The following is a 14,830-nucleotide window of genomic DNA, read 5'->3' as shown; positions in this document are numbered from 1 at the left end:
GGGTTGGTTCGACTGTGCCATGGTGAAGTGTGTTCTGTAAGGTGTGATTTATAGTGTAGTTTTTTGCATGTAGTGTAAGAGAGAGTAATTTATTACTCTCAAACTTTTGTTCAAATGTTATCACTGAAAACAACTGAAATTGACAGTATGTCATAGCCAGTCAAATGGCAGCTTGTGTTTAAATGTAATACTTATGAGGGAATCACAATCTAATGGATTCTGCAGTGTGTTGTATACAGTAGCCTTTGTAAATCTCTATGTTGATAATGGGTCCCTGAATACTACCTGGATGGAAGCTGTGTAAATACTTGATTAATGAGAGTCGATTTTGAGGCATAAAAGGTTTTTTCTCTTATATATAATCATAAAAAATTCAAAAGCACTCATAAAACCTGCAAACACAGTGCTAAACCATAAATTTGCTCGTATCTTTACATGGACTAAACAAACCTTCCTGCGAAATTTGGTAAAGGTCAACCAACAGGAGGGTGAAGTGTAGTGATAAGAAATGCAAAATGTGCTAAAAAAAAACCTAAAATGCTAAACTGAAAATTTGACCCAGTGAACTATTATACCAAATTTGATGAAGACCTATCCACAGGAGGTGAGATCAGGGGGGAAAAAATACTAAACTTCTGTACGAAGCTAAAGCCTCGATATCAAATTTTAAGATCCATGAACAGGGGTGAAGTAGTGATAAAAAATAGCAAAAGGAAACTTTGTATATATCTTCCAATGAACCTCCATACCACATTTGGTAAAGATTCATCCACAGGGGGTGAGGTAATGGTAATAAAATGCTCATTAACAGCGTTTAGATTGGTAATCCAATAAGCTTGTTTTATTTCTCTAAGTTTTAGGTTTGAACCCTGTTTTAATGCTAATGAGAATGTTAATCTGGTTAACTTCGTTGTTTTGTGAAAGGAGCTAGTATGCATCATAAATTCTTTAAGTGACTCAGGACAGGCTGTATGAGGTTGTACAGGACTTAGGTGTTAAAACTGGCTTTCAGTATAACCCATAAAAAATGTTGGCATAATTGAAAGTAACTTTTGTACTTGTTGCAGTGCTCTGAACTTGAAGGTATTGTTTGTTATTGAATTCAAAGTTGTTCAGTGTCAATAAAAGACTTGCAAGAGCAGTTGCTGTTTGAGACTTTGAGTTAGAAAGGTTTAATGCATAATTTGTAGTTTCCATTCCTTCATTATGTGGAGTATTTGTATAGAGGAAACACATTCCTTGTAGAAGACTGTCAAATGGTAACTGTCCATCAGTGTTAACATCTTTGTTAAGAATTATAATAGACCCACCCTTAAATGCAACCAACCATCAATATGTTCTTTTAGAGAACATTTCAATAACCATAAATCACATTGAACCAGAAATAAAACACTTACAACAGTACATGAAATAACAGACTAAACATTTTGTGAAAGACTGGATGACTTTCATGGCATAACCAATTCCTTTTAACTATCACTCATACAATTACACTAGCAATCCCAATTTACTCCTGGAGAAGATAGGTTAACCTTTCAAATGCATTCAAGTACCATGGTTTTTATCATATTTTATATACAGTATAGTTTGTCAACCTGTACCATGCTGACATTGGGCCTTTATCATATTTTATATACGGTGTACTTTGTGAACCTGTACTGTGCCAACATTGGGCCTTTATCATAAATTATAGAAAGTATAAATAGTGAATGCATTTGTAATGGTTGTGTTGAAATAGTTTCAAAGCTAATATTGATAAGGTGGTGATATTAATTTGTATCAATGTATAAACAATAAACTGTCATAAGTTACTACCTTAGGAAAAGTGAAATAATTGAGAGATAATATAATATCCACATATATTTCTATCTTTCTAGTGACATCCCTTTGAAAATATTGGCTCATAATAACCTGATAGGCCGTATTATTGGTAAAAACGGCAACACTATTAAAGGAATAATGGAGAAAACAGACACAAAAATCACCGTTTCTAGGTAAGTTATAATTCATCACCTCCAAATCTAAAGTATTTGTAGAGAATAGTATGTAAGTATGAATACTTTAATAATGTTTTAAATATTTTTGCTGCTGACAATTTACTGGCTATTTTTGTTTGTTAAAAATGTATTGTTTATTTCCTTTTATTTTTATACTGAATCTTAACATCTATGTGGTAAGAGAGCAAAGTTTGAAACTAGACAACTGGCATATATTTTATTCTGTGAATGGCACAGTTGTCAAGTTTAACTAAGGTTTATAGGAAGGGGGAAATAAAATATGGATTGTCTGATATTTTTTGCCTTGTTTCAGGAGTTTACTTCACAATGTTTTTCAGAAAGTTATGAAAATGTAATGCAACTACAGCTTTTCATCACCACTGTACTCTGGTATTATAGTGTAACCATAATTTGAAAAGCTTGGATTGTTTTGCAAATCAGATGGAAAAATATCTTTATTGAAAAAAAAAATTTTTTGATCATATATTAAATTGACAAATCAAGATGTTCATTATATTTTTATATTTTGTTCTTCAACAGTAGCGTACATGATGTCACTAGTTTTAACATGGAACGAACCATTACCATTGTGGGTAACCTAGAAAATATTTCTAAAGCTGAACAGATGATAAGTGCAAAGCTTCGCCAGAGCTATGAGAATGATCTTTCTGCTATGGCTCCCCAGACGTTCATGTTTCCGGGGGTCCACCCCATGGCCATGATGTCTACTATGGGAGGTCCTGGATACCCTCTCACTCCTCGTGGTGGACCGGCAACCCCACCTTATGGTATGTATAACACTCCCCCTCCTTACGTGCCTAAGAACTATTCTTCAGGACCTCCGCCCTCACAGCAGCTGGACCCAGTAAAGGAGCAGGTGTTCTTGTACATTCCAAACTCTGCTGTTGGTGCCATCATTGGTACAGGAGGCTCAAGCATCAGGGAGATGATTAACTCCTCTGGAGCCAGCATAAAGGTTAGTTGAACTCTCTCTCTGGTCAGTGTAAGACATAAGGTTGTTTCATTTGGCTACATGAGAGAGAACCATTGTAAACCTACTGGTTTAAGTAGTTCTAATCCTGGACTACGTGCTTGATTCTGTCCAGTTATTCTCATCTGCATGTAAGCTTTGGTGTTCAGAACAATAGAATCAGTGGTTGTAATTATCTGGTAGTTTAAGGTATACATGCTTTTCTTTATCAGAAACTGTTAGATGAGGTAGTAATAAGAACACAGTTGGTTTTTCTTATTGATTTCATATTCTTATGTATTTGAAAACAGGTGGTATGGGTAGAGAAAGCACTAATAGAGGAGCAAACGCTCGCCCTCCTTTAGTCATCATAAGGTTCACAAAGACAGAAAGGGTTACTGACTGGTAGCTGATCACTTGTTTGAAGGCAGTAGTGTAATTGAGTGTAGGAATGTAGAGGGTGTGCTTAGATGTTGGATATATTTATTAATATAGGTATAAAGGCATTTCTTTGTATTGATTTATTTTGGGCTTGAGTTGTATAAGTAAGGCTTCTTTAATTTTGCATTTGTTTATGTTTGTTTCTTTATTTAGTATTTTGATGTTTTCTATGGTTATGTTGTGTTTATTTGATTTGCAGTGTTCGAAAACGTGTGAAGGTGACTTTGTGTTCTTTGAATCTGGTTTCCCTTTTTATACTTTTCTCCAATATAGAAGTCGTGGCAGTTATCTCATTGTATTTTATAAATAATGTTGGTGTGGTGTTTGTCAGTGTAGTTTTTACATAGTATAGACCTCAGTTTTATGCCTGGTTTTTAAATAAATTTGGTATTAACTGGAATGTCATATTTTGTTACTAGTTTTTGCCAACAGTTGGTTATTTTTCTGCTGATGTCAGGAATATATGTTTTGTGTTCTTTTAATTCATGGGATATATTTACTTTTGTTAATTGATTTTGCTTTTTGTCAAGGTGTGTGTGTGTGTGTTTTCTATGGTTTCTGGAGGAAACTTTTTGATGTTGATGAAGTATTGTTTTATTTTGTCTAATTCGTCATTAATTTTATCTGATGAGCATAGTTTTATGGCAGTGTTTATTTGGTTTCTTAGTATGTTGAGTTTTTTTGTTTTGTTTCATGTGCTAAGTCCCAAGGAACGTCTAGTCCAGTATGGGTGATTTTTTTGGTGGATTCCTGTTTTAAATTGTGTATCGGTTCTTGTAGTTTTGAGGTTAAGAAATGATATTTGATTGCTTTCTTCTTGTTCACATGTGAAGTTAATGTTGGGATGTAGAGAGTTAATGTCATTGAAAAAATTGTGTTCTGTAAATGTGAATCCTGCAATTGTGTCGTCTACATATCTGTACCAATATAGTGGTGGATGTAAGGTTGTGTTAATTGCTTGTGTTTCAACTTGTATCATAAAAACATTGACTAGAACTGGTGACACTGGATTGCCCATTCTTAGGCCATTTGTTTGTATATAGTTGTGGTTGTTGAACATGAAGTTTGTCTTCATCGTGGTGAATTCTGTGACAGTTGCTAATTGGTTGCTGGGAATGTCTATAGATGGGTTAGGGTCTCAGATATAGAGTTCTAAAGCTATCTTGCAGGCTTCAGTATTTGGGACTTCTGTAAAGAGGGGTATGACATTGAAACTGGCCATTAAGGCTTTATGATTAAGTTGATTAAGGTTAGATTTGAAATTAAAAGAGTCTTTGATGAATGAGCTGGCTGATGTTACATTTGGAGAATGCTCATGCTATGTATTTACCAAGATTGTAATTAAACGATTCATTTGTGGACATTATTAGTTATAATGGACAGTCTGGGTTTATGAAGTTTGGGGATGCCGTATATTTGTGGTGTGCGTGAGTCGGTCTTGCATAGGTAGGAATAAAGTGTTTTTGAAATTGTGTTGGCTTTTATCATTTTTAGTAGTATTTTGTTTAGTTGCATTTTATGTGTCTTTGTTTGATTTGTGTGTTGGTTTAAATTTCTTTGTGTCTGATAGAATGTTTGTCATTTTTTGGATGTATTCATTCGTGTTCAATATGACTATAGCATTTCCTTTATTTGTTTTTAGAATTTTTTTTTTTTCTTGTTTTAGGTTTTTAATGGAATTAATGTCTCATTTTGTAAGGTAGTTTTTTAAAATTTCTGTTCTGTGAAATTATGTTGATGGTTTTGTGAGAAAATTCTTTAAAAAAATTGTTTAAGATGTTTTTAGGTTTTTCTGGAAAATACAAATTTTTAATTTTTTTCTGGGAAGTTTGGCTGTTGGATGTCAATAGAATTGTCGAAGTTGTCTTTCAGTTGATTGTTTTTGTTTTCTGTGGAAAGTATCACAAGTCTCCTGGCTAGGTCTTCTAAACATGCTTTAATTTCTAAGGGATGTACCTAGGGTACTATTGCAAAGTTAAGTCCTTTTGTTAAGTAGATGTATCTCATCTGTGTTTAATTGTCAGTCGGATCTGTTAATTACGAGGTCAGTCAATGGTTTGTTATGTTTGGTATCTCGACTCTTGACAGCCAAGCTCGTTGGCAGCAGACAATTTCGCACCCAGGAAAATTGGCAGCAGATGATTACCCAGCTGAGTATTTACATGAACTATGATACTAATAACATTATCTAATGATGAAAACTATGATATTAATAATGCTATTAATATCATACTTTTCATTGCTTGATAATGTTATTCGTATTATAGTTTTCATCACTTCATAATGTTATTAACATAATAGTCTTCATGTTACATAATTTATAATCAATCCATTGTTTCTGTGATTTCTTGTTAACAGACTGTTTAAAACAATTATGTTTACGAGAATGTCGATGAACGTTTGTATTTTTGTTTGTGGTTGACTGGGCTGTGATAGCTACACTGCTAATGTCGAACCTCAGTATATAAGCTCGGTCGTTTTGTTTGTTTATTTAACACAAAGCTACTGAATGGGCTATCTATGGTGTGTCCACTGCCATCGTTTAACCCAATTTTTAGTAGTATGTGCACTAAGATTTATTGGTGAACCACTTAGGGCAGGTTAGATGATACATTTATCATATTATGTTTGGAGGATAATTACCAGCACGTGAGCTAGTCTCTGTTTCTTTCTCATCAACTCGGGTATTCTGATAAACTCGGTATTACTCTGTAACATGTATCTTGTCGCTTAAACATTTGTGAAAATACATAATGATAGAAATGAAATTAAAATATCTTGTTAGAAGTTAAAAATTTTGAACATGTAAAATTTAAGGAAATGAACAACTAAGTTCTATTGTGATGTTGGCTGCCAAGAGTCTGCAAAATTGCAGCTGTGAAATGTCATAGAACCGTCATGTTGGTGTCTTTTCTGTTGTTTGCATCTTAGTTTTTCTAGTTTTTGTTGTGGCAGATCTGTTTGTTCCTGTCATTCCTAGTGTTGATTTGGTTTATGTTTCATTGACATAAGTCTGTAAATCTCTGGTTTAATGCAACATGCCAGTTGATGGTCTAGGTTCATTTTTTGTTTCTGTAAGTCATGTAGTTTTTAGTATTTCGTGTTCAGTGTGGCTTTAAGTAGTTTTTTCTGTAAGTTTTGGATAATGTTTGTGTATTGATGAAAATTTTTTGATAGTTTTACCTTTACAAAGTTAGGGGTTAGTTGTTCCTTTCTACATTGTTGAATGAAATAGATGTCATTTCTTCTGTTGATAATTTTTTCAGTGATGACGAGAAACCCACTTGTTGAGAAATTTATATGCAAAAACGGCTCGTTTGGGCTGAGAAACACTTTTTCATAGAAGAGCGAACAACGTTTCGACCTTCTTCAGTCATCGTTGTTCGCTCTTCTATGATAATTTTTTGGTTTAAGTTTCTTAGTTTCTTTATGATCGTATGAGTGTGTACTGTTAATAGTGGTGTAAGGTATGCTAGTTCAGATATAATGGTTACAACTGCCTTCAAATTTGGTCAGCTACTGGTCAGTAACCCTTTCTTTGTGAACCTGACGATGACTGAAGAAGGTCGAAACATTGTTCGCTCCTCTATTAGTGCCTTCTCTACCCATACCAGCCGTTTTTAAGTATAATTTTCTTTACAAGTGGATTTTTTCATCACCAATTTCATATTCTATTTATTAATCCTGTCAAGGTTGCTCAACCCAATACAGATGAACCTTTAGAAAAACAAACAGAGAGAAAAGTAACCATATTAGGGACACCTGAATCACAGTGGAAGGTAAGTAACTTTCAGTACTTTGTAGAGAGATGTTTGATTCTTTTCTTCTCAAGTGTTGTTTTAGCAAGAAGAAATATTAATTATCTTGAAGTTGGGTAAACTGTAAAAAATGTCAAATTTGAATATGGTGTAAAACCAGAGAAGGACGGTAAATAATCACTCGGTGAGTGTGAGGGATGGAGAGAAAACTAATGACAGTAGTAGCACTTAAATCAAGACAGTCATGGTTAGAGATTAATGACTTACCTGTTTTTTTCTTAGTGCTCAGTGACTTACCCAACAGCTTCAGTCAAGATGAACCCAAATCTTTGCTAACTGATCTTGCTATTATTTAATAGTTTATGCAGCTAATTAATATAGAAGTAAAGTAAAAGTTTAGCTTATTAATTAGAAGTTGAAAGAATAACTTTCACTGAAATAGATGAACAGACACGTATGCCTTGATATGTTATAGATCCTGTTATATGAAACCCAGGTTACATAGGAAGAAGTGTTATATAAATATGTTTATTTTGCATTTGAGATATACAAGAACCATTATCCATATTAAAACTGACATCCCCTCCCCCCAAATTATATCATCAGGTGACAGTAAACACTATAAATTTATGGTGACTTGGTTAAGTCAAACTTTAGGCTTTGTTTTACAATATTTACATGCATGACATGTATATTTATTAACAAATTGCACTTAACTGTTAAATTTAATATTTTTAAGTGTACAGGTATAAAACTTTATTTACTGCAATTTGTGTCAAATTCTATAACTCCCAAATTAAAATATATTCTGGTTTCTTGAAGGTCCTCAAATTTTAAGTTGTATCTCTTATACTTCTGAAGAGATAACAAGCTATTATCAGATTCAAACCTGATTTTCTCTATAGATAAATGTTTTGTTTTCAATTATTTCATGTTACAGGCTCAGTTCATGATCTTTAAGAAAGTCAGCTGTGAAGGTTTTGTTGGACCCCAGGAGGCGCATCTAAGAGTGGAAGTCTTTGTCCCCACATCTCAAGTTGGTCGTATTATTGGGAAGGGAGGCCAGACAGTGAGTAGCTTTCAAAAATTGAAATATTTATAGTTATTATCTGCCACATTTGTGTAATTTACTGTCTAAATAAGGTTTGACAAAGTCTGGTTGTGTATAGTAAGATTAAAGTTTTAACAGATCACTGTAAACATTTAGAGAAATTTAGAGTAAAATCTGAGAAGAACAGATAATATTAGAATAAAAACACGTTTAACTTAAGTTATTCGGACAACAATTATGCAACTTAACCTGAGAAATAACTAGGTTGAAAACGCTTTAACAAATCTAAGAGATTCAATGGGAAAGTAGAGGGCCAATAATGAATCTACTACTGCAATCTTTTCACACAATTATTTTTGGCTTTCGAAATTGATGTGAAGTAGGTAATTGTTATTATTTTATTGGTTTTACACTAAATAAATTGTGAACCGAAAGACAGGAGGAACTGAAAAATATTATTAATTTGTACCACATTAATTCATACAGTTTCAACCTTGTTATTTTTATGTAAGTACAAGAAATAGTTAATTTAGAAACTGGATAGTTTAAAATGTATGTGTCCAGCAATTGCAGTTATGTAGTTAACTGTTTTTCAAGGTTCGTGAAATACAGCGGATAACTCAGGCAGTGATAAAGTTACCAGAAGAGAGCCAAAACTCCCAAGCAGAAGAAACTGCCGTCCACATCACTGGCGATTTTTACAGCTCACAGGTTAGCCTTACTACATCATCTATTGTTTATAAGCTTCAATGAGTGTGGTTTGTTTTTGCCAAAGTTAAAGGCTTCTGGGAAGTTGACCAATACTGTGTGTGTGTGTGTCCTCATGCTTGTTGCAAGCCTATAATCCTGAGACGTATTTATAACATTTATTGAACTTTGTTACGTTGATGGCTTACCTCTTTAACCATATTGCGACAGGTCAGGGGTCAAAGATCATGTCATTGCATTTGTTAAATTGCATTCAAAATTGTATTGAATTATTTTATAGATTTAGATTATAATTCAAACTTTAATATTATATGAGTTAATTTCTTAATTTAAAAGTAAATATTAAAAGAATACACCTAAATATAGGTTCTAGTGAGTCACATGGTATGTTGAATGCAGCACTGTTTAAAATTAGACGTTTGTGATGTCAAAATATTAAGTCTACAGTTTAATACAAATTAGGAATTCAAATTACTAATATTAACAAGTTAGAATATAAAATAAGAACCTCAAACCTTTTTATTTTACCGAGATATGGCTTACGTGCTGAATCAAACATGGTGGCCCTGTTCAACTTTTTCCATATTTTTTTTTTTGAAACAGTCCCTTTTTTAATCTTACTTCAGTACATGATGTGAATAACCAGTGACAGCTTAGAATGTCCCTAGAGTGGTCTTCCTGCCATTTTAATCTTTGAAAAGGCTTCCATATTCTTTCAATCCAAGTTTACAAGGAGGTAAGTTGTATCTTTAGTGTACTTGAAGTTTCATATTTTATAAAATTAAAAAAAAACTTAGTTACTAAGATTAATAAATTATAGTTGAATTCTTCGGTATCAGTGATGTTGTATGACTTTTTGGTTATCCAACTATGTATATAAAACCTTAACAAAAATAAGTTTTATATCTTCCATGTGCCAAATTTTAAAAGGCATAGCAATCTATGTCCATCAACAACTGAGTACAAAGGTAGTAGTGAAAAGAGATAATTGTTTGCTTTACTTTATTTATTGTTCTCTATTTTAAGAAAAACAAGTTTCATAATTTATTTCTGAATATTAATAATCTATATACATATATAATGTGTGTGATAAATGAAATGTGACTATATTACAAAATGCTAGTCCACTAAAGACTAAAGGTCAGTTTTACAAAGTAAACAATCTTGGCTGTGTTTTAGTGGACTAGTATTTAATAAAATACGATCACAATTCTGTTAATATACATTCCATGTGTATATGGATTAAGATTTACAAGCTTATTTTTCTTAAAACGTAAAATCAAAAAATATAAAGGAAACAATTATTTCTTCTAGTTATGGCTTTTGTACTCAGCTGTTGTAACTAGCTAAACCTTAAGTTTCAAATGTAGATGATGTGAAACGAAATAATTTGTTTAGGTTTTATGTATACATTGAATAACCAACAAAATTATAAATTACATGATCGAAGACACCATTATGTCTGAAAGTGACTGAAAGAAATTGCTAAGGGGACATTGAGCTTTTCAGTTGGTTATTTAGAAGTGAGTATAAGGGGCCATTTCCAAAAATACAAAAGTGAGTGAGGGGACCACTGTGTTTGATTCACTAAATATAGCGATAGCTCAGCAATTATATATTTCACATTCTAGCTTGTCGATATCGGCAACTTGAGTTTCTGATTTGTACAAAACTATAGACTTTGTATTCTAACATCACAAACGTAATTTGAACCAATGCTGCATTCAATATGCCACATGACAAACAAAATTTGATGTTTAGGTGTGTTTGTTTGATTTTTTTTACTATAAATTAAGAAATTAAATAATGTACAAGACAAAAATTTTAATTTGTAGTCTATAATTTGATACCAAATTTACTAAAACAACAAACATGATGAAAGGGCCTTTTAACCCTTGATAATGTGACCTTTGACTTGTTACTAGTTGGGAAAGAGTTTAACTCTGTTCATTTATGTAAAATGTTCATTCTGTTTAGCTGAAATTCTTATAGCCACAGAATGGTAAATGGTTGTATGGTTCTTCATTAAGCTAGATGGAAAACTGGCTTTGTTTTATTTGTTTTAAAATTGAATGCTTCTGATTGTTTTTTTACTATCCTTAGAATTTGAGTCCCTTTACAATCATGTCAACAATGTTTTGGGATATTTAATTTTGTTGAAATTACAGTATACTACTGAAAGTATATCTTACGTAAAGGTTTATTCTTGAGAAAACATTTAGTTTTAGTGTAGTAATAGTATAAAAGTTTTGAAAATAATGGTGATTGCTTTACTTATTTTAGGCTGCTCAGTGCCACATCCGAGCCCTGGTAGCTCGCAGCCAGCCAGGATATCGTGGGCTTATAACAACTCCACCTCAACCTCCTCATACCAACCAGACCAACTAACTCTTTGTATGCCATAGCAATGTTGCTACACCTCACTTTAAACCAAAGAGGGAGTGGCAGGAAGAAAACGGGAAAACATTTTTTTTTTTTGAGGGGGGGTATTTTTAACGATTGTGGAGGGGAACACATGAATTTCATTAGTAACATTATTATGATGGCACACAAGTGTGCTTTGTTTGGTTTTAAAAACGTTTTTTTTCCCAGTTCACAAAATTTATTTCAGGCTTAAACATTACATTAAAAAACGTTTAGACACTTTTTAAAACGTCTGTGAATACTGAGTTAAGGAAAAAATTTAAAGATGAAAGTGGAAATTTGGGGGGGGGGTAAGGTATAATATTTTATTTCGTTTTCAGTTTGTTAAAGTATTTCCATAGGACCATAACTGTGAAAGAATTTTGTGGTCTTTGTTATATATATTTTTGATATGCTACTTGTTGGAGGAACTTTTGTTAACCTTTTATCAAAATGCTCATCATTGGTGGCCAAATCATCCAATCAGGTCATTTATATCATATGACATTCAAGTTTCTCCAATAAGAATTGATATAGTCAGAATTCGTTGAAATAGTTACTTTTTTCTTTTTAATAAAAGAAACCTGCTCAAAAGGGACAAAAATTCTTGTAACCTTCTACTAAGCTAGTGACAATAGAACAAACTTGTTACTGCTTTCTGTTTCTATTATTAACACAGTTTCACATGGTTAATTTCACTTGGGATGTGTTATGCCTAAAACCAAACAAAGCCGTAAGTAGGTGAGAACTTGTTGTTAACCGAAATGTAAGGTATACCAGAGAATGGATGGTAACCATAAAGTACAACTTTGGATGCCTTGAAAAGATTTATATAGTTAGTATAATAGTAGTGATGTCATACAGTTCTTTTTAAAAGTCTCTTTTGTGTTATAGACAATTCCAGGGATTCATAGAACATTATTTACTAAGTGTGTAAGAAGAATGAACCCTATAATCAATTGTATCATGATTGGTGGTTACACCAATTACTGAAACCAAGGCATTTTTCTGTGTAAAGTTGTAATTGTTACAACTCGTACAAAAATTGAGAAGATCTATTAGACGGTAACGTTCTTTTGATATCTGTAGTTTTTTAACAGCTTAATAACAGTTGACTTGAGCAAATGAAGAAAAGTCCAGTTGACTGAAGAAGCAGCCATCTTTATTTCTTGTTAGACTGGCTTCCCAAAATGCCTACTACCTCATTTGTTTTGACGTTTCTATTTCAAGTGTGGCTTGTGTGAGTCGTGCCCTGTCTAGCCAGTGTTACTGAAATTAGAATCATGCTACGACTGAAGACTACATAATAAGTATAGAGCCAACTCCGAGTGGTTACCTGAAGTTAAAGAATCAGTTAACAATACCTTGCTCTAACAGTTGAAGTATGAAGGACATAATTAAGTGATAATATAAATGGTTTACCCAGTATCTGATCATTCATATTACACACACTGGCTTTTAGCCTATCATTGTTATTTGCAGAATATATAGTTTTACAATTCAAACGGCTAAAGCATTGGAAGGTCTTGAAAAACCAAGTACTTTGAATATTATTTTTATTAGAAATCAATCAGATTGGATCTGCCTTAAAAATGGGCCACAGGTAATTTCAGCTGTTGTTGAAAACTGTTTCCCAATTCCTTGATCAGTCTGTTATTCTTGGATATAATTTCCCTAGTTTGTCACCTGTAGGAAGAAACAAGTTAGATATAAAACTACAATATCGAACTAGGATATGGAATAGATAAAAAAAAATAATAATAATAATTGCATGTTTAGTATATAGATGTGGAAATAGTTTTGTGTGTTTTTTTGTGTTCATGATTGCAGGCTGAATGACGGTAAAGAAAATTATACCCACTGAAAAGGGACTGACAATCTGTGTAGTTCTTACTGGTTTTGTTCAGTTATGTCTGAAAAATTAGTTGCATTTTATTGAGTTAGCTTGTTTTCAAAAGTTAGAAAATGATGAATTTAAATGATTAAAAGCTCTGTTTGTGACAAAAAGATGTCATTTAGATAGCAGAACTTTAATGGTTCACACTTAGTTATATGTAATTAAAATATGGTGGCTGTACAGTTCACATTATAACATAACGTTTCTGATGTGTTGAAAAATATTCAGAAAATTTACTGATTTATAAATTACAAATTGCATTTTTTTTTTTTAAGTTCTTACAGTTTGAAATGTTCTTGTGACTGGTTGTGAAAAGCTTACTTAAGGACTAAAGTCTGAAATCAGTGTTATGGATAACCTATAGTTTGATAAGCTGGTTTTGTGCCATAACCCCATGTGATACGTTGATTCAAACACGGGTAACTGCATTCTGCTACCTGTTGTTGATGAAATCAAGACCTCGGAAGTCCTTACATTAAAACTCCAGAGTAAAACATTTATGGCTGACACAACCTTTCATCGTTTTGTAACTGTTTTGGTTTCTTTCAACTCTCTGTGACTGAGAAGAGTCTGCTACATAATATCGCATCAGTTTCTCTGTACTGAGTCTGCCAGATAGACAGAATAAAGGTTGTTAATTACTGGCATGACTTTCATACCCTACGTACGTGTACACCTTTTGTATGGAGAAATTAAATTATTATAAGTAAAGGTGTCAATGTTTCTGTGATTTATTATCAAAATAATAATACGAAAGCAGAGACATGCTTCTAACATTTCTTCAGAGATCACAAAAAAACTTTTGTTGTTGAACGACGTAATAAATACCAAAATACCTACTAGGTTTAAGATGATATAGTCTTAAAATATTTGTACGTATAATACTTAAATTCTACATTTTTAATGACAATTCAATAACTTGGAGTCCTGCCAAGTAGTGTTCTTAATATTCAATGAAGTGAAAATTGAAAGTTTTAACATTGGAAACAAATTTGGTCTCGATTTCCATCTCTTCACAATGTCTAACTAAGTAATAGGTGACTGATACTTGTCTTGTTTTTGTTTTGTTTTTTAATTTCGCGCAAAGCTACACGAGGGCTATCTGCACTAGCCGTCCCTAATTTAACAATGTACGACTAGAGGGAGGGCAGCTAGTCATCACCACCACCGTGAGCTACTCTTTTACTAACGAATGACCGGGCCTAAATAACAAAAGAAAAAGTTAGGCTTAACGTACAATTTAGTCTTAAGTCTTAACAACAAATCATTAATATAGGACAGTCCAATTAAAGCTTTCTTTCTTATTATTACCCAAAGTGAATAAACTTTTTAATGACCACTTTTCTTCTGCACCATTCTACAGTTTTTATTTTATTGTCCACAGGTGGCTCTTCTTTCTTCGGTGAAAGTTCTTTTGGAGATGTTTCACCCATTTCAGAATGTTGTTTTCTTTTTAGCCGAAACATCCAGATACCAAAGTAGTTTAACAAATATTTTAATTTGAAAAAAAAGTAGCAAAAAACATAAATTAATTACTTATGACTTCGTTTAAATATTCCGAATGAGGAGCATTTTTACATTTTAAATACTGTTTTAAACCATCTT

At 32.7% G+C, this 14,830-nt stretch overlaps 1 protein-coding gene across 3 annotated transcripts in view; it reads left to right on the top strand.

Annotated features, from left to right (window-relative positions):
• The window catches only part of LOC143233516 (insulin-like growth factor 2 mRNA-binding protein 1), a 61,996-nt gene extending 48,060 nt beyond the window's left edge, over positions 1-13,936 (top strand). For 2 of the 3 annotated variants that reach the window (XM_076469815.1, XM_076469816.1), the window contains 6 exons: positions 1,878-1,994; positions 2,538-2,973; positions 7,101-7,187; positions 8,107-8,235; positions 8,815-8,928; positions 11,209-13,936. In XM_076469815.1, the coding sequence (XP_076325930.1) occupies positions 1,878-1,994; positions 2,538-2,973; positions 7,101-7,187; positions 8,107-8,235; positions 8,815-8,928; positions 11,209-11,313 (988 nt within the window). In that variant the 3' untranslated portion in view covers positions 11,314-13,936. Of the gene's footprint in view, positions 1-1,877; positions 1,995-2,537; positions 2,974-7,100; positions 7,188-8,106; positions 8,236-8,814; positions 8,929-9,551; positions 9,662-11,208 lie in introns of all 3 variants that reach the window. The other variant, XR_013018198.1, reaches the window with a different exon arrangement.
• Positions 13,937-14,830: the final 894 nt, after the last annotated feature.

The sequence above is a fragment of the Tachypleus tridentatus genome, chromosome 12, assembly GCF_004210375.1.
Source record: "Tachypleus tridentatus isolate NWPU-2018 chromosome 12, ASM421037v1, whole genome shotgun sequence".
NCBI classification, from domain to species: Eukaryota; Metazoa; Arthropoda; class Merostomata; order Xiphosura; family Limulidae; genus Tachypleus; species Tachypleus tridentatus.
This window is presented reverse-complemented; position numbering and strand designations above follow the sequence as displayed.